Source organism: Jaculus jaculus, chromosome 1 (genome assembly GCF_020740685.1).
Source record: "Jaculus jaculus isolate mJacJac1 chromosome 1, mJacJac1.mat.Y.cur, whole genome shotgun sequence".
NCBI classification, from domain to species: domain Eukaryota; kingdom Metazoa; phylum Chordata; class Mammalia; order Rodentia; family Dipodidae; genus Jaculus; species Jaculus jaculus.
The window spans coordinates 321,874,268-321,894,420 of record NC_059102.1 but is presented as its reverse complement, the minus strand read 5'-3'; the positions used below and the strand labels follow the sequence as shown (position 1 = coordinate 321,894,420).

The following is a 20,153-nucleotide window of genomic DNA, read 5'->3' as shown; positions in this document are numbered from 1 at the left end:
CCACATTGCTTGAGACAGGATCTCTCTTGTTTCTTGCTACTGTGAAGGTCAGGCTAACTGGCCCAAGGGCTTCAAGGTTCCCAACTCTGCTCCCTTTCCATTGATGTTACAGACATTTCTTCACTTGCATTTTGCTTTACTTGCATGCTAGGCATGTCTGGTTGTCAGGCTAGGCTGCAAGTGATTTTACCCATGGAGTCACGTTCCCAGCCCCAAAAGCGGAATGCTTGATTGTATGGCTCAGTGCAGATGCTTGTGGTTAGACATTTCTCCCAGCTGGCTCTTCTTGAAGCACTGAATCAGGAGGCAGGCTTTCACAGTACACGGCTCCTTAAAGTTCTCCCCCCCCTCCCCCGCCACTCACCCCGGATCACTTTCCCAAAGGTATCATCAACACTACCCTTAGTTACTGCTGCAGTAGGCTGATGCGGCGTAAGATAGAAGGTGGAGAGGTTCGTGGGATGCCTTCTTAGGAAAATGATACCTATAACTTCTGCTCCTATTCCAGCCATGAGAACTAGTCCTATGGGCTCATATAGATGCAAGTGGGTCTGGGAAATGTAGTCCATGTTTAGAACCTTTCCTACCAGCAATAACCCTATGTAATCTCTGGGGGAATTCAGAACAGGTTTTTAAAAAACTTATTTATGTATTTTGAGATAGAGAGAGAGTGGCAGATAGAGAAAGAAAGAATGGGCGGGCCAGGGCCTCCAGCCAATGCAAACAAACTCTAGATGCATGTGCCACCTTGTACATCTGGCTTATGTGGGTCCTGGGGAATCAAACCTGGGTTCTTAGGCTTCACAGGCAAGGGTTTTTACCACTAAGACACATATCTAGCTCCCCAAAGCAAGTTTAATTACTTTCAGAATTAAAAAAAAAAGGAAAGGAAAGGAAAGGAAAGGAAAGGAAAGGAAAGGAAAGGAAAGGAAAGGAAAGGAAAGGAAAGGAAAGGAAAGGAAAGAAAAAAAAATAACCACATTCTATATCTGTGACATCTGCAAGAAGGGATCGAGGAGGACATGAGCCTTGAACAAATGGACATTTTCCTACAGCAAAGAGGCGATGGCCTGCAGGTGGTATCGTGGGTTAGGAAAAGCACCAACTCCACATCTCATCCTTAAAAATATGGGGTGGGAGAAAGCATACCCAGGGCTTGACAGAACGCTTGGGAAAGGCATGTTCTCTGAGGAAACTGAACTCAACTACTGAGCCTGGGGGCAATGAACCTTCCGGTGTAATGGGAAGGCTGGAGAAGACACTGAACGCTCGGAGTGGGGGTCAAAGCTCCAGCAGTGTAGTGTGAGACTTGGGGAGAAGGACTTTCATGTTGGGTGTCCAAGGGTGTATGTGTGGCAGGATGGATAGATTTGGTGATATAACTGAAAGACAGCGAGTCCTTACAGTGTTACAGTGTAACTCAATTTCCTTGCCTGTCATTTAGGGGAATTATACTTCTTGGATAATTAATCTCTGGTGAGAAAAATGTTATTTCCAAGGAAATCATCCTGATTTTGTTTGAGCCTGAGATCTCTGAGGAATCTTAGGAATTGGCACTGGCAACTTCTAGAAGGTTCTGTCCTGATGGGAAAGCCTCCAGGCAGAGAGCTATGAACGGGGCGCATAAAGGAATTCACCCAGGAGGTCAAGGTCTACTGACCCTGGAGGATGGAAGAGGACCAGGAGAGTGCAGAAAACCTTGAAGCCGAAGTCTGCAGGGTCAGGTGACACACGGGAGAGGAGTTAAGATGGTCTAAAGAGTGTCGTTTGGCTTAGCACAAATGTAATCAGTGTCTCAGACTCCAAGGTAGGCCCATAAATAATTAAGGATTAAATATAGTTTAGGCAGAAAGGAAAGTACTGGTATATAGTTACACTATCCTAACACAAGCATAATTTCATTTTTTCTGACTCCTTTCTGTTTTTTTTAATTTTTTTGTTCATTTTTATTTATTTATTTGAGAGTGACAGAAAGAGAAAGAGGCAGGCAGATATAGATAGAGAGAGAATGGACGCGACAGGCCCTCCAGCCTCTGCAGACGAACTCCAGACGCGTGCGCCCCCTTGTGCATCTGGCTAATGTGGGACCTGGGGAACCGAGCCTCGAACCGGGGTCCTTAGGCTTCACAGGCAAGCGCTTAACCGCTAAGCCATCTCTCCAGCCCTCCTTTCTGTTTTTTAAGGTTTTAAAAAATAGAGAGAGAGAGAAAGAGAGAATGGCATGCCAAACGAATTCCAGATACGTGTGTCACCTTGTGCACCTGGCTTATGTGAGTACTAGGGAATCGAACCTGGGCCCTTAGGCTTTGCAGGCAAGTGCCTCCTAAACCACCTCTCCAGCCCCCTTATTCAGTTTTATAAGGCAAGACAATAGTTTCCTTTGTCTTAGATGGATCTCAGTAGTCATTGAGTTTAATATAAAGCTGATAAGATGTTTTTCTATCACTTCTTGTTCTCATTTCCGGTAGATAGAGTATGTATAGATTGAAAATCAAAAGACAATTCTAATTGCATGCTGAACTCTGTTTAAACTCAAGGGCATCATACCTGCTTCATAGTGTTATTATAGTTGTAGTCATCCCTGCCGTGGATTTCCCACATGATGAAATTTGCTGTGACATCTCTAACATAGCCATTGCCATCATGTCTGAAAGAAAACAACAAAACAAAATAATCATTTACTGTGAAACAGAGGGGCTAAGCATCAGCTTGTAAACCAGATACACTTACGCTTAAATCCTGCCTTTAAAAAAATATTATTTATTTATTTGACAGAGAAAGAGGGGGAGAGAGAAAGAGATTGGGTACACCAGGGCCTCCAGCCACGGCAAACAAACTCCAGATGTGTGCGCCCCCTTGTGCATCTGACTAACGTGTGTCCTGGGAAATCAAACCAGGGTCCTTTGTCCTTGCAGGCAAACGCCTTAACCGCTAAGCCACCCCTCCAGTGCCCCTTTATTTTTGACAAGGTCTCAAGCATCCCTTGAATTTACTGTGACCTTGAACTCCTGAGGCCCCTCCTCCACCTCCCGAGTGCTAGGATTACAGACATGTGCCATCACTGTGAATAGACCCCATCTTTATCACTTACTAGTTTTGTACCCCTGGGGAATTCATTGTGGGCCTGGGGAGATGGCTCAATGCATTAAGTGGTGCCTGAGTTTGTATCTCATGTAAAGCTAAGTGCTGTAAAATTAGCACCCAGATGCCTAGGGTCAGAAGGAAAGTAGAGACAGCAGAATTGCTTGGGAGCTTGTGGGCCATATAGTCTGATGAACATAGCAGTGAATAAAGAGACCTTGTGTTAAGCCAGGTGGGAGGCAAGGACACACACACACACACACACACACACACACACACACACACAGGGAGATAATGAATGGAATGGAGGAGGACAAGACAAGGATACCATGTGCTATTTAATCACCATGGGCTTGTGGTGGCCTGTCTAGGTGGGAAGCAGTACGGCAGGAAGGTCGGGCCAAGTCTGAAGGGGCGACAGCAGCTCTGGGCAGTGCTGGGATGGGGCTGGGCAGTCAAGCGGTCTGCAGTAGCCCATGCTCCGAGAACACATGAGGTCCCCTTAGCAGGGGACACCTGCAGATTCCTGCGTGGACACCCCTCCCTGAGCCCCACTAAGCTTGGCTTATTTCCCTTAGACTCAGAGAGTTTTCAGAGAGATGTGGTTCTTTTTTATTTGTTTGTTTGTTTCTTGAGGCAGAGTCTCACTCTAGCCCAGGCTGACCTGGAATTCACTCTGGAGTCCCAGGCTGTCCTCGAACTCATGGCAATCCTCCTACCTCTGCCTCCCGAGTGCTGGGATTAAAGGTATTTGCCACCACAACCCATTTAAGAGAATCTTAATATAAAGAACCATGTCTCATCCTGGCCTGGTGGCGCACGCCCTTTAATTCCAGCACTCGGGAGGCAGAGGTAGGAGGATTGCCGTGAGTTCGAGGCCACCCTGGGACTCCAGAGTGAATTCCAGGTCAGCCTGGGCTAGAGTGAGACCCTACCTCGAAAAACCACAACAAACAAACAAAAAAACATTTTCTTTCCTACCACATAAAAATAGGGGTATGAGAGTGAAGCTATCACTTAGTTATTAACTTTACATTCTAGAACTCATAACCATAAAAAATGGGTACATGCGGGGCTGGAGAGGTGACTTACTGGTTAAGGGTTACGGCGCTTACTTGCAAAGCCTGATTGCCCAGATCAATTCCCTGGTCCACACGTGAAGCCAGATGTGCAAAGTGGCGGCACATCCATCCGGTGTTCCTTTGCAGCAGCAAGAGGCCCTGGCGTGCCTATTCTCGCTCTCTCTTTCTCGCCGCTTGCAAATAAAGAAGTATTTTAAAATGGGTATGTGGTTTTCTTTTCTACCAGTTGTTGCCTGTATTCTTTCTTTTATGGATGTGTGTGTTATATGTACACACGTGTGTATGTGGAGGTCAGAGGATGATCTTGGCTATTATTCCTCTGGAACACCACCCACATTTTTTGGGATTTGTGTGTGTGTGTGTGTGTATGTGTGTGTGGTCTCTTGCTGCTGCAAATGAACTCCAGACACATGGACCACTTTGTGCATCTGGCTTTACATGGGTGATGAATAATTGAACCCAGGCTGTCGGGCATTGAAAGCAAGCGTCTTTAACTGCTGAACCATCTCTCAAGCCTCTAAAACTTTCTTTTTTTTTTTTTTAAATTATTTTTTTTGTTTATTTAGGGGAGTATAGAGACAGGTGCACAGGGAAGGAATTTAGTCAGATTCAATATTTAACTCAATATTCAGAGCAAGTCAAACCTCACCCAGTGGGTGGGAAAGCAACCAGCAGCAATACAGTGTTATTATAATGATATTTGGGATTAACAAGTGTCTAAAACTTTCTTTTGACAACTGCTGCATACGCCCCTCCTACCGCCATACCTTCCTCCCTCCCCAATCCCCCCCCCAATGAATCTAGCATCAGCCACTGTGAGGTTGTTGCACTCCTTTTTGATATCATTTCTCAGTTGGCAGCTCTGTGTCCATTCACAAAAAAAATACAGTCGTCTCCTTGTTCCCTGCCCAGATCTCTATTTCACCTTGAAGCTCTTATAAGTGATTTTGTGGGGCTGTTGTGACTTGCTGTCACCCAACACTGGTTATAAGAAGCAGTGATAAAATTAAAAAAAAAAAAAAGAAGAAGCAGTGATTTGTCCCATTCTCACAAATTAAGCAGAAAAAGCTTAAGTGTCAAAAGGGCTATCTGAGAAGCTATTTTTATTTCCATGTTAACTAGTTTTTTAAAATTTTGATTTTTTAATTGAGAGACAGAGAGAAAAAAAGAGAGGGAGGGAGGGTGAATGGATGTGCCAGGGCCTCTAGCCACTGCAAACGAACTTCAGACACATGTGTCACCTGTGCACTTGGCTTAAATGGGTCCTAGGGAGGTGGAACTGGGTCCTTAGCCTTCGCAGGCAAGAGCCTTAACTGCTAAGCCATCTCTGCAGCCCTTAACTAGTTCTGAGAAATCATGAAGAGATGAACTCAAAAGGTCAGTACTCAAACAGGCATGACCAGCCAGAGGCTGGAGTACTATTGCTTGACTTCTTGGTAGAGGAGAAAGGCTGGAGAAAATTCTAAATGTCTTCTGAGAGCTCTGCACACTGCATAGGAAAATGAGGGGATACAAGTTTTGTATTTCAGGAGTAGCCAAACTCAAATTCCAGCAGCTTTTGTGAGAGCTGGATTTTGATTGCTTCCTGCGAAAGTCATGAAGTTCCTGAATTATTAACAATTGTTTTGTTTTATTTTATTTTTCGAGGTAGGGTCTCACTCTAGCTCAGGCTGACCTGGAACTCACTATGTAGACTCAGGGTGGCCTCGAACTCACGGCAATCCTCCTGCCTCAGCCTCCCAAGTGCTGGGATTAAAGGCGTACGCCACCACGCCTGGCCTAACAATTATTTGTCAGGTGTGGTGGCGCACGCCTTTAATCCCAGCACTTGGGAGGCTGAGGCAGGAGGATCACTGAGTTTGAGGCTAGCCTGACCACATAGTGAATTCAAGTTAACCTGAGCTAGAGAGAGAGACCTTACCTCAAAAAAAAAAAAAAAAAAGAAAGAAAGAAAAGAAAAGGTATTGCTGTCAGTTCAAGACCACCCTGAGACTACATAGTGAATTCCAGAGGTCAGCCTGGGCTAGAGTGAGACCCTACCTCGAAAAACCAAAAACAAAACAAGGTGTTTGTGGGCTGGAGAGATGGCTTAGGAGTTAAGGCCCTTGCCTACAGGGCTGAACGACCAGAGTTCAGTTGCCTAGTACCCACATAAAGCCAGATGCACAAGGTGGCACATGATTCTGGAGTTCCTTTGCAGTAGTTAGGGGCCCTGGAACACCCTTGCAAATAAATAAACGAATAATTTGCAAAGTGGAAGCTAGGAAGATGTCTCAGTGGGTAAAGGCTCCTGCCTGATGGTCCCAGTTGGGAACTCACTCTGTAGTTCCAGGCTGGTCTCGAAATCAGTGATCCTACCTCTGCCTCCCTGGTGCTGGGATTAAAGGTGTGCACCACCACACCCGGCTAAATAAAAGTAATTAAAAAAAAAAAGAACTACTTGCAAACTCATTATGTTTTACTCAACAAAAAGATTTTAATTGAAGAAGTAAATTTAGCTCTTACAAAGCGCAAAGAGCTACAGTGCCATCTAGCGGAGGTCACCAGAGTATGTGCCAAACATACCCGCCTATGTAAGCATTGCTTATTTTGATTAAGATCATTAGTATGGAGTAGAATACTAATTAAATACGAGAAATTTAGAAATGTCTCCAGTTGGCAGCTAACTTCCCAACAAATGGTAACTTGTGTTAGTTTCGCTTTTGGAATTGAAGAGTCCTTGCTGTTGACGTGCTTATCTGTCACAGAAGAACTGTGGAGCCTTCATTGTGTTAGCTTTCTTGCGTGTGCCTGTGTGTGTGGTGTGTATGCACATGCATATATATGCATGTTTTTCTGTGTGTGGACATCCATGCATCTGAGTATTTGCACACATGGGTGTACATGCATGTGGAGGCTAGAAGATGAGTCAGGTGTTTTTGTCAATTACTCTTCACTCTATTTTTTTTTTTTTTTTTTTTTTCCCAAGGTAAGGTCTCACTCTAGCCCAGGCTGACCTGGAATTCACTATGTAGTCTCAGGGCGGCCTCGAACTCACGGTAATCCTCCTACCTCTGCCTCCCAAGTGCTGGGATTAAAGGTATGCGCTACCACACCTAGCTTCTGCACTCTATTTTGAGACAGGGCCTTGACTGAGCCTGGAGCTCACCAATTTGGTTAGACTGGCTAATCAGCAAGGTCCCCACCCCTCTTGTTCCCTCTGGGATCCTCCTGTCTCAGCCTCACTCAGCACTGGGATTACAGGTGCATGCTATCAAATCTGGCATGTCTTATGCTTGAGCAGCAAGTTTTTATGATTATAATCATTAATCTGGGTCAGAAATGAATCTCTTTTTATCATTGTTTCATCTGCAATTATTTACTTCTCCCCACCTCAAACAGTTTTACTAACAGGTCTCCCTACTTAGATATCTTTCTCTGAAATCCATCCTCTACACTACTCTTTTTTTTTAAAACAAAATTTAGTTTTATTTATTTATTTGAGAGGGAGAGAAAGAAAGAATGTGCCAGGGTCTCTATTTGCTGCAAACAAACTACAGATGTATGTGCCACCTTGTGCATCTGGCTTCCAGGGGTCCTGAGGAATCGAACCTGGGTCCTTTGCTTTGTAGAAAAGTGCCTTAACCACTAAGCAACCTCTCTAGTCCTTCTACACTATTCCTTTTCTTCTTCTTCTCCTTTTTTTTTTCTATGCTACTCAATAGGGAACTAGCTGGGGCAAATATGTATTACCACTATACTGTGAGAATGGACAGAAAGCCTTCCGTGATCTGGATTTAGCAGGTAGCTCCTCAGCCGTTCTGCAGACAGTTCCAGACTTCTGTTATGCCGAGCATTATACTGCTTAACTATACATTTTCTCCCTTTAAGTACCACTTGTGTTTGAAAAGCTTACCCAGTGGAATTCACTACTGTCATTTCCACTTTTTTCCTTACTTTCCCATCTCGGCTAACGAACGAGTCATTATCCTTTAAGACTCAGTGACTCAGCTCAAATTCAAGCTTCCTGGAACATCTTCCAGAGCCTTCCTTCCATGCTGGGTTGGATTCTTAATACCAACCGCCTACACCATTCTTTTCTCAAATTCAGCTCGTCATATTAGCCCTGGGTTCATCTAGTTTGTCAGATTGGAGCTCCTGAGCATTGACATATTGTCTTCAATCTTTGAACTCTGTGCTCAGCAATGCTTAACAATGTGTTAAGCTTAACAATGGTGTGCTCAACCAAAGATTGTGTTTTGTTGGGCAAGAACATATGATTTAAAGTAATTTTATTGATTTATTTTACTCTGGAGGATAAACATTATGAAACGAGGAAACAACCACAAAACCAAGTCTCAAAAGGGGGAAGGGGAGGTTTGGTTCCCTGGAAAACCAGTGGCATGATTGGATGTGGAATTCAACATTTTAAAAGGTGAGAATGGAGCTGCGCGTGGTGGCACACGCCTTTACTCCCAGCACTCAGGAGGCAGAGGTAGGAGGATCACTGTGAGTTCGAGACCACCCTGAGACTACATAATTAATTCCAGGTCAGCCTGGACCAGACTGGTGAGACCCTACCTCGAAAAGTAAAAAAATAAAAAAAAAAAAAAAAAAGATGAGAGTGGGCTGGAAAGATGACTCAGTGGTTAAGGCACTTGCCTGCAGAGCTTGACAACCTGGGTTCAATACCCCAGTACCCCTGTGAAGTTAGATGCACCAAATGGTGCATGCGTTTGGAGTTCGTTTGCAGTGGTTAGAGGCCCTGGCACACCCATGTTTTTTTTTCTCTCTCTCTCCTTGCAAATACATAAAAATAAAATATATTTTTTAAAAAGACGAGAGCAGGACTTCCAGTTAAGATGGCAGCGTAGGTACCACGCCAAAGCAGCCTAGGGGGGAAAAAGACCAAAAAAACTCAGCAAAATACACACTTTTACTAAAAAGTGAGGTGTATAGGAAATTGAAGCGGCAGCGGAAAAGTAGAAGAGTTATAGAGCATCCAGAGCTTGCACAGGCGGGAACAGCGGCTCCGGCAGCTCGGCCGCGGCGCAGCAGAAAGCCGCCAGACTCGGCTCGAGCCGCAGGAAAAGCCAGGTGCGGGATTTTCCCCTCACACCGCGCTCTCCGCGACTCGGGAAACGTGAGGGGAGAGCGGCAGCGAGCAGCGGAGGGAGGAGCAGACCGCGAGGTAGAAGCACACGTGGAGCAGCGAGACAACCAGAGCAGCCGCGGCTCCCTCCCCTCCCCCACTGCCTGAACCCAGCTCCAGCGAACACAGCAGCGGCCCGGGACCGGCCACGCCAACTTGGGCTGACAGCGGGACCCAAGCAGGAGCAGAGTTCGGCAGCAACTTCAGCGGCTCCAGCACCGGTACCAGCGGCCCCAGAAGCAGCAGGCCCAGGAGCGGCAGCGGCGGCAGATCCCGCAGCAGCGGCTTCGGGGGGAGCAGCGGCGGTGGACACGGCAGCAGCAGCTTCAGCAGCGGTGGTGGCTCCCGCAGTGGCAGCTACAGCAGCAGCAGAGGCAGCAGCAGCGGCTCGGTTTGCCCCGTAGGAAAAGCAAGTGCCCAGCTCCAGAAATCAGAACAGCAGCCCGACGACCCAGGCAGCAACTTGACTGAGACCACAATCACCCAAGGTAACTGGGATTGCACCAGGGAAGGGTCTCACTGGTCACAAGCTGACTTGGATCCCTCAACAGACCAGAAATCTAAACCTCTTTGTTGATAGAGGATCTGGTCATTATAAAAAGACGAGAGCAGGGGCAAAGAATCCTGACGGGATTACAACGCTGTGCTGTGGGAGGGAGAGGGCATGGCTGGAACCTTAGAAGTGGCTGGGGAAGGAAGAAGAGGGACCAAACGTGCTGGCGGAGTCCTTCTGGGCCCCAGCAGGAAAGCTCTGGTGCAAAACGACACTGGAGCCTCCAACCCCCCACAGCTACTCTTCAAACAGCCCCAAGGCCCAGAGCCCTGACTGCAATGCAGTGCAGGTGTCTCAGACACAGGGACCTCACTTCCGGTGCTTTCTCCTAGTGACATTGCTCTTCCAGTGTCTAAACGTGTGCGCCAACAGTACTCACAACAATGTGTAAAAGCAACGAAACTCGGAGATGTGTCGTTTCTTTCTTTCTTTCTTTTTTGGTTTTTCGAGGTAGGGTCTCACTCTGGTCCAGGCTGACCTGGAATTAACTCTGTCATCTCAGGGTGGCCTTGAACTCATGGTGATCCTCCTACCTCTGCCTCCCGAGTGCTGGGATTAAAGGCGTGTGCCACCACGCCTGGCTCTTTCTTTTTTTAATTTTGGCTGGGCGTGGTGACATGTTGCAGTCAGGTTCTCATTGCTGGTAGAAATCACCCAACCAAGAGCAGCTTGTGGGAAAAAGAGGTTTATTTTGGCTTACAGGCTTGAGGGGAAGCTCCACAATGGCAGGGGAAAACGATGGCATGAGCAGAGGGTGGACATCACCCCCTGGCCAACATAAGGTGGACAATAGCAACAGGAGAGCGTGCCAAACACTGGCATGGGGAAAACTGGCTATAATACCCATAAGCCCACCCCCAACAATACACTGCCTCCTGGAGGTGTTAATTCCCAAATCTCCATCAGCTGGGAACCTAGCATTTAGAACACCTAAGTTTATAGGGAACACCTGAATCAAACCACCACATGGTGCATGCCTTTAATTCCAGCACTTGGGAGGCAGAAGTAGAATGCCTGTGAGTTCAAGACCACCCTGAGACTCCATACTGAATTCCAGGTCAACCTGGGCTGGAGTGAGACCCTACCTCCAAGAACCAAAAACAAAAAAATATTTGATGTATTTGAGAGAGAGAGAGATGGAGAGAGAGAGTGAGCATTGGCATGCCACGGTCTGTTGCCATGGCAAATGAAATCCAGATGTGAGTGCCACTTTGTGCATCTGGTGTTACGTGGGCAGTGGAGGATTGAATCCTGGCTGGCAGGCTTTGTAAGCAAGCAGCTTTTAACTGCTGAGCCGTCTCCTCAGCCCCTCATTTATTTATTATGTTTCCTATATTTAAACTTTTTCTAATAAGCTGCTCAACTTTTATAATAAGAAACCAGTGATAAAAGAACAAAGTTAATGGCTGGGGATGCTCAGCCTGTAACATCCCCAGTAAGAACAGTGAGACAAAGAAACGCAAGAGAGGTCGCTCAGTGGTTAAAGGCACTTACCTGGCTTCAATTCCTAAGTAGTGCCAGGTACACAAAATAGCACATGTATCCAGAGTTCATCTCCAGTGGCAAGAGGCCCTGGTACACCCATACTCACTGTTTTTCTTTCTCTCTCTTCTTGCAAATTATATATATATATATATATATATATATATGACTATATAGTGATATGTAAATTGTATTAAATTATATATATAATAAAATGTATATTATATAAAAATATACATTTTTTTTGAGGTAGGGTCTCGGTCTAGTCCAGTCCCACCTAGAATTCACTATGTAGTCTCAGGGTGGCCTTGAACTCACGGTGATCCTCCTACCTCTGCATCCATCCCGAGTGCTGGGATTAAAGGCGTGCCACACCCAGCAAAATATACATATTTTATGACAGAGCAAGAGAAAGAGAGAGAGAATTGGTGCACCTGGTCCTCTAACCACTCAATCACATTCCAGACGTGTGTGCCACCTTCTGCACATGCATGACCTTGTGTGCACGTGACCTTGTGCAGCTGGTTTATGTGGGTTCAGGGGAATCAAACCTGGGTCCTTAGGCTTTGCAGGCAAGCACCTTAATGATCAAGCCATCTCTCCAGCCCCAATAAAATATATTTTTTAAAAAGACAAATGGGGGCTGGAGAGATGGCTTAGCGGTTAAGCGCTTGCCTGTGAAGTCTAAGGACCCCGGTTCGAGGCTCGATTCCCCAGGACCCACGTTAGCCAGATGCACAAGGGGGCACACGCGTCTGGAGTTCGTTTGCAGTGGCCGGAAGCCCTGGCGCGCCCATTCTCTCTCTCTCTCTCTCTATCTGCCTCTTTCTCTCTCTGTCACTCTCAAGTAAATTAAAAAAAAAAAAAGACAAAATGGGTGGGGCGGTGCATACCTTTAATTCTAGCACTTAGGAGGCCAAGGTAGGAGGATCACTGTGAGTTCGAGACCACTCTGAGACTACATAATGAATTCCAGGTCAGCCTGGGCTAGAGTGAAACCCTATCTCAGAAAAACAAAACAAAGGCTGGGTGTGGTGGCACACGCCTTTAATCCTAGCACTTGGGAGGCAGAGGTAGGAGGATCGTCATGAGTTCGAGGCCACCCAGAGACTCCATAGTGAATTCCAGGTCAGCCTGGGCTAGAGTGAAACCCTATCTTGAAAAACCAAAAACCAAAACCAAAACAAAACAAAAGCCAGGCATGGTGGTGCATGAATTCTAGCACTTGGAAGGCAAAGGTAGGAGGACTGCAGTGAGTTTGAGGCCACTCTGAGACAACATAGTTAATTCCAGATCTGGCTTGGGCCAGACCCTACCTTGAAAAAACAAAAATAAAAACAAAAAACAGCAACAAAACAAACAAACAAAAAAAGACAAAAAGGAAAAAGTCATGGATAAAAGCAACAAATTCTTCATAACATTTGATTTTGTTGCAAAATATTACTTATAAGATTTGCATTAGGAATGACTTTTTTAAACAGTATTTTTATTTATTTATTTAAAAGCAGAGAAAGAAAGACACAAAGAGAATGGGCACACCAGGACCTTCAGCTGCTGCAAACCAACTCCAGATACATGCATACCTTTTTTGCATCTGGCTTTACCTGAGTAGTGGGAATCGAACTTGGGTGGTTAGGGATGGCAGGAAAGCTCCTTAACCACTGAGCAATCTCTCCAGCCCAGGAATGCCTTTTTGAGATGTTGGTGGGTGTACTTAGCAGTCTAATTTCTTCCTTTACAAATGTTCATGTATTAACAAGTTCTGGGTAGTTACTATCAGGAGGAGCCTGGTGAAAGACAGGGAGAGAGACGGACGAAGAGAGGGCCGTCTGCCAATCTGAGCAGTTGGTAAGCTCTCTTACCCATCTAAGTCTCATATCAAACCACTGACCTCCCTCAACGGCCAGAGACTGAGTTTGCTGAACCCTTGTGTAATTAGTTCTGAAAACAAGCTCTTGCAGTATTGAATACTCAGAAATGTTTGTTATGAAATACATGAGTAGTATTTTGAAACAGTTAAATTAAAAACTTACAGTTCTAGCACAGGTTGAAACTTCTGTTTGAAATTAAGTTTCAGTGGGCAGCCATATTTTGCCCAGTCATACAGTACTTTCTAGAAAAAGAAGAGTGCTTTAGTTATTGTGAATGTCCAACACATTGGCAAAATTATAGTTTTCTTAGGCTGGGATGATGGCTCAATGGTTAAAGGCACTTGCTTCCAAAGCCTACAGGCCTGGGTTTGATTCCTCAGTACCCTCACAAAGCCAGATGCATAAAGTGGCAAATGTGTCTGGAGTTCATCTGCAGTAGTTGCAAGAGGTGCTGGCATACCCATTTCTCTCTCTCCCTCTGCTTAAAATAAATAAAAATATCTTAAAATGTTTTAATTTATTTATTAGAGAAAGAATGGGACAGGCAGAGAATTGGTGCACCAGGACCTTTAGCCACTTCAGATGAACTCCAGATGCATGTGCCACTATGTGCATCTGGCTTACATAGGTACTGGGGGATTGAACCTGGGTCCTTAGGCTTTGCAGGCAAGGACCTTAACTGCTAAGCCAGCTCTCCAGCCCAGAAAACTATAGTTTTAAAAATATTTTTAGCTGGGCATGGTGGTACATGCCTTTAATCCCACCACTTGAGAGGCAGAGGTAGGAGGATCGCTGTGAGTTCAAGGCCACCCTGAGACTACATAGAGAATTCCTGGTCAGCCTGGGCTACAGTGAGACCCTACCTCGAAAAACTAAAAGAAAAAAAAAATGTTTTTTAAAAAGATGAGATTCATGTTCAACTCTCCAGGTCCCATGTAAACCAGATGCAGTGATATAAATATACAAGGTCACACATGTGCACAAGGGGGCGCACACATATGGAGTTCAACTGCTGTGGTTTGGAGGCCCTGGTGTACCAATCCTCTCTCACTCTCACATTAAAAAAGGGGTGGCTGGGGAAATGGCTTAGCCGTTAAGGTGCTTGCCTGCGAAGCCTAAGGACCCTGGTTCAATTTCCCAGGACCCACGTAAACCAGATGCACAAGGGGGCTCATGCATCTGAAGTTCATTTGCAGTGGCTGGAAGCCCTGATGCACCCATTCTCTCTCTCTCTCTCTGCCTCTTTCTCTCTCTGTGTGTTACTCGCAAATAAATAAATAAAAACAAACCAAATAAAATACCTTTAAAAAGGCAGTCTATTGGGCTTGCCTTAAAAAAAAATTATAGTTTTCTTACCAAATTTTTAGATGGCCGTTGTCTCAGATATGACCTTTAAAAAAAAGAAACATATTAAGGTTATAAACCTTGGTTTCCTACTAAGAAGGACACATAAAGCCATATTCATTTCCAATGCATTGCTTCCCATAATGTCAACAGATGAAATAATCAGGAGCAGTAGATGTGTATTATTATTATCATCATCATTATTATTAATTATTATTTGAGCCAGGGTCTATGGAAGACCAGGCTGGCCTCAAAATTCACTGTGTATAGACTGGAGAGATGTCTTAGTGGTTAAGGCATTTGCCTGAAAAGCCAAAGGACCCCAGGTTTGATTCTATAGTACCCAGATGCACAAGGGGGTGCAAGTGTCTGGAGTTCATTTGCAGCGGCTAGAGGCCCTGGCACACCCATTCTCTTCGTCTCTCTGCCTCTCTCTCAAGTAAGTAAAGAAATAATTTTTTTTTAAATCACTATGTTGCAGAGGATGACCTTGAACTCATGATCTTCCTCCTTCCACCTGCCAAGTGCTTGGATTACAGGCATGCGTCACTACACCCAATTAGATGCGTGTACATTTGGCAGCACTTGGGATTTGAACCTATGGCCTCGTGCATGTTAGGCAAATGATCTACCACTGAACTATAACCCCAGCCCTAGATGTGTATTTTAAAACCTCAGACACTGCCTAATTAATTTAGAGTTCTTACTCTAACGGAATCTTTTCCCCTTCATGAAGCTAAGGGAACTCTAGAAATCCTAGCAAACTTAACTACAGCCATGTGGGATTAGAGAAAAGTGAGATAGGAAACAGCTACTCTTGTATGTCTTCCTTAAACTAAAGAACAACGTGGGATTTGAGACTCGATGAGGCTTGCTTTGCATATCTAACTGAGTTAGAGGGGACCATGATTAAGTGTGTTTCTTGCATGTTTCAGAGAAGGTTAACTATACTATCTCCAGATTTTGTTTAATGCTAAAACTGATTACACGTCAAACCAAACACACAGGTGCTAATAGGAATTCAACTGGCTGATTATAAATGACTAGTTCTGCTTTCATATAAGACTTAGTTAAATATTAACTATTTAAACATATACATGTATAAATATTTAAATATGTAAAATATATTTCTTACTTGTCAATTATGTAAGAAAAATCACGGTGCCTACATGTAATGCTACTAAACCTGCAAAAATGAAACATATCAAGGTTGGAATGATCATTGTTTATAGGTTTGCACAAACATTTCATCATATAACTCAGTGAGTATTGAAGGATCATCACTTACTGAATTACAATCTCTGGGATTAGTGATAAAAAAAATTAATGGTGTGTGAGGAAGTGGACGCCTCTTTGGTATGGGTGGAGGCAAGTCTCTAGCAGATGTTAAATTATAACTGACTTAAGTAGAGTGGGAAAGAGAGGTTGTAGTTTCTCCCTCCTATTTCTCTGGAACTTTGCTGCCAATGAAGAGCTGGGAGAAGTAGTGCTAAGGATAGAAACTGGTTTATTCAGGCCGGGTGTGGTGGTGCACACCTTTAATCCCAGCACTTGGGAGGCAGAGGTAGGAGGACTGCCATGAGTTCAAGGCCATCCTGAGACTACAGTGTGAATTCCAGGTCAGCCTGGACTACAGCAAGACACTACCTCAGAAAACCAAAAACAACAAAAAAGAAAGAGAGAGAGAGAGAGAGAGAGAGAAAGAAAGAAAAGAAAAGAAATTCGCTTATTCAAAACAAAACTGAGAAGAAAGAAATACTGCTATTAGAGAAATTATTTTCCCTTCTAGCATGATTCAAATGTAATATTTGATTTGGCAATCAGCTCAGACCCATTGAAACTGGATACCAATGTCAATTTAATTTTGGTTCATTGTGAGCATGCCAGTCATAGGTTAATAGCATCACTAGTAACTACCACTACCACTTAGAGCACCATTCTTTTTAAAACTTAGAGTCCTACAGATCAAACGGAAGTATACTTACCCTCTAACTAAAATGTGTTTATTCACGTCACAGCCAACAGCTATTTGGAACACCTAAAAGCAAAGGAATTTTAGGTACTGAGTTCAGTGGTCTGATTCACATGATCTAAGAATTTGCTAGAGCTAAAAGCAGCTACATTTTAGAGATGAAGTACAGACTCAATATCCTTTATCTGAAATGCTTGCCAACAGAAGTGCTTCAGATTCCAACTTTTTTTTTTTCAGATTTCAGAATATTTGCATATACATGAGATATCTTGGGATGGAACCCAAGTCTACCCATTAAATTCTTTTGTTTCATATTTATCACATACGCCTAGCCTGAAGGCGATTCTATACAATACTTTTAGTGTATCTATAGCTTGACTGTGACCCATCACAGGAGGTCAGCTGTGGAATTTTACACTCATAGGATCATGTTGGTGTTGAAACAGTTTCAAACTTTGGAGCGTTTTGGATTTCAAATTTTGGAGTTAGAGTTAACTTTTGAAATGTAGGGCTGTGGGACTGTGTGCTGCCTCCCTCCTTTGCTGATCACACGGGTTTGCTTCCTTTTTGCCTTTCGTGCTCGCTTTCTCCTGTCAGTAAGCCAGGGACTCGATCCGACCTCCTCCGCTCCTTCACCACTGTAACCCTGATTATTGGCTCCTATCCCCTGCCTGCGCCAAGACTCCACTGGCAGGCCTCCATAATGTACCTAGCAGCTCAACGGACCAGTCAATTGCCAGTGTATCGATGTAGCATCACGTACAGCCGTCTCATACCTGTGGTCAAGCCTGCACCCTTCTATATTCAAAAGAGCAACCAGGCACTTATTAATAAATCTCATCCTAGCTCTATAAATATTTATTATAAACATACTGACCTCAGACTACATACAGGCAGATGACATCGCCATGCCCAGTACTTTTTTTTTTTTTTAAAGAAAAGAAACTACGTGTGGATATTATATAGCATAGCCCACGTGAAGTTAGAAATCAGCCTTTGTTAACACGGCCTGCGCTTCCTGAAAATAAATGCTTTCTTTGAGGATTCGGTGGAGAAAGGCAAGCTTCAAATCCAATAATGGTACCATCACACAGGCATGCTTGGCCATGATACATTTCTAGGCTGGTAATGCCCAAGAACGGCATTTTATACGGAAAAAGGCAACATTTCAAGAACCAAAGAAAGCCACACAGCAGTCTGATGTGGTAGATCTTTCACCCCCTCCTCACTCCCTTCCTCCTTCCTTTTCTCTCTATCTTGTTTCTTCCCTCCCTCCCTCCTCTCTCTCTTTCTTCCTGACTGCCGTCTTTCTTCTTTTTTGGAACATAATCTTGCTAAGATGCCTAGTCCAGCCCTGACCTCCTGTGTTCAAGAGATCCCTATAATTCAGCCATTCTATTGGCTGCTGTGCAGCTGGCTATGAGACCAGGTAACAAAGACTGCAGGCTCCTAGTCACATGGCCTAGCCCAAACCCATTTAGTCTAAAAAGGGTCTGATTTCACACAAATGGAGAAATCTGTGGGCCATTTTTTTCTTCTTGTTTTGTTTTTTAGAGGTAAGGATTTTTTTGTTGTTGTTTGTTTGCTTTTGGTCTTTTTGAGGTAGGGTCTCGCTTTAGCCCAGGCTGACCTGGCATTCACTATGGAGTCTCAGGCTGGCCTTGAACTCACAGCGATCCTCCCACCTTTGTTTCTTGAGTGCTGGGATTAAAGGCATGTGCTGCCAGGCCTGGCTGGGCCATGGTCTTGAGTGCCTGCAGAGCTCAGCCCTGTGTCTCTTACTTCTGAGGATAAAGGCTCAAGGAAGGGACCTTGTGTTTGAGACCATTCTCTGCAGAGATATGTATAGAGCTTAATTTTCCTGGCTAACTAGACAACCTGTGTCTATAACACCACATTTTCCCGTTGCTTAATAGGGTGGTTACAGATTAGCTAGTAGAGGGTAGACCAAAGTGCACTGCTGTGGGCCAAGAAGGTGGTCCTGTTTGAATGGTACTTGGTCTTGGTGGAAAGGGAAGGGAAACACCAGTATTGCTAGCTAGATAATGAGTCCTTGGCAGGTACTGTTTTGAATACTTTCCATAAGTGAGCTCACTTATCACTCTCAATAATCCCATGAGACAGAGGTTTCCCCTTTACAGATGAGGAAGGTTTAACAAGAGTTTGACTTCACCCACTGGACAAAGTGTGTGGGCCAAAGTTCTGAGTCCCTGTGGAACCCTCAGCCTTTAAGTAGCTTGTCCAAGTCAGTGGCTGGGACAGCTGGGATCTGAACTCAGGTAAAGCATAAATCGGGCACGAGAGGGTGAAAAGGGGTCCCTAGCCACATGCGGATAGAGCGGGATGGGGCAACCACAGAGCTTCAGGAAGGAATGCATGAAGGACAGGGCCAAGTAGCAAAAGGTAGGAAATACAGACCCCAGCTGAGACTGGAACCCGTGGGGCCATGGTTTCTCGTTTGTAGTGCAGATGCAGCTGGCTGGGTGGGGTGGTCTGTGGACAGGGACATTGGTGGTATGTGGTGACAGCTGTCCCCAGGAGGCAGTGTGTGACAGCAGTGCTAGGGATGGATCACATCTGTGCAGGGTCCTGTGCTAGGGTCTGGATGACATAATGCCTGGTGTGATAGGTGATCGGTATATACGGTTAGCTTGAGAAGGAACGAGACGAGGCACTCCCTTGCTTAGATCGCAGACTTCACATTTCACTTCATAGAGCAGGCAGCGATCTGGCACCATGGCCGTCTCTTAGAATCTGTTGCCTCTGCCTACTATGCATCTATTTACTCTCCAATCATGAACTGAATGTATCTCCCTTTTCCGTTTTCCCTTTCCAATCAAAGTTGCCCACTCTTGGCTCTGAGCTGTTTGCTAACTGTATGTTCATCATGGGCATTGCCTTAACCCCTCTAAGAGGGCACTCCAGATTTTTTCAGCTATATAGCTCCCCTAACCAAGTATACCAACTGAAAACTGAAAAACAGAATAGGCATAGGTAAGCTTCCCCACCCCCAAAGTAGGGTCTCACTCTATCCCAGGCTGACCTGGAATTCACTATGGAGCCTCAGGCTGGCCTCAGACTTACAGTGGTCCTCCTACGTCTGCCTCCCAGGTGCTGGGACAAAGGTGTGTGCCACCATGCCACCACGCCTGGAATATGGAAGCTTTTCTGAATGAGTGAATGAATGAATGAATGAATGACTCTCTTTGAACGAATAAATGTGGGATCAATGTGGACTATCAGACTTCTCTGACAAATCATACCCAATTTTAGTTGTTCCCAGTAACTTCAGTTTTCTTCACACAATTTATCTTCAAAACTTAAAAAAAGTAATCATTTCACACTTTTATGTACATCTGTCTACCCCACGTTAGATGATCAACTCACAGAAGGCAGAAACTCTCCATACCTTTTGCTTCCAAAATAATGTAGTGCTAGCGTCACAGAATGTTCCCGAGTAAAGGGGAGAGGCGTTACATAGAAAAGATGTGCATCATTTAGTTTCTTAATGCTACAGTTTTTAAAGAAAGGTTTTTGATTGTTAATCCACGTGCTCACCTTTAGGGGTACTGGACATACTTTTGAATACTCACTGGGTCGGAGTTGAATAAGCAGGAGCCCCATGTTATCTTTTCTA

The 20,153-nt window shown here is 44.7% G+C and overlaps 1 protein-coding gene across 1 annotated transcript in view; it reads right to left on the bottom strand.

The window, feature by feature from the left end:
* The window catches only part of Catspere (catsper channel auxiliary subunit epsilon), a 117,515-nt gene that overhangs the window by 25,029 nt on the left and 72,333 nt on the right, over nt 1-20,153 (bottom strand). Inside the window, exons 13-18 of the mRNA XM_045133045.1 lie at nt 20,075-20,150; nt 16,530-16,582; nt 15,680-15,730; nt 14,557-14,590; nt 13,363-13,442; nt 2,548-2,647 (exon numbers count right to left, since the gene is read on the bottom strand). Coding sequence (XP_044988980.1) covers nt 2,548-2,647; nt 13,363-13,442; nt 14,557-14,590; nt 15,680-15,730; nt 16,530-16,582; nt 20,075-20,150 — 394 coding nt within the window. The remainder of the gene's footprint in view (nt 1-2,547; nt 2,648-13,362; nt 13,443-14,556; nt 14,591-15,679; nt 15,731-16,529; nt 16,583-20,074; nt 20,151-20,153) is intronic.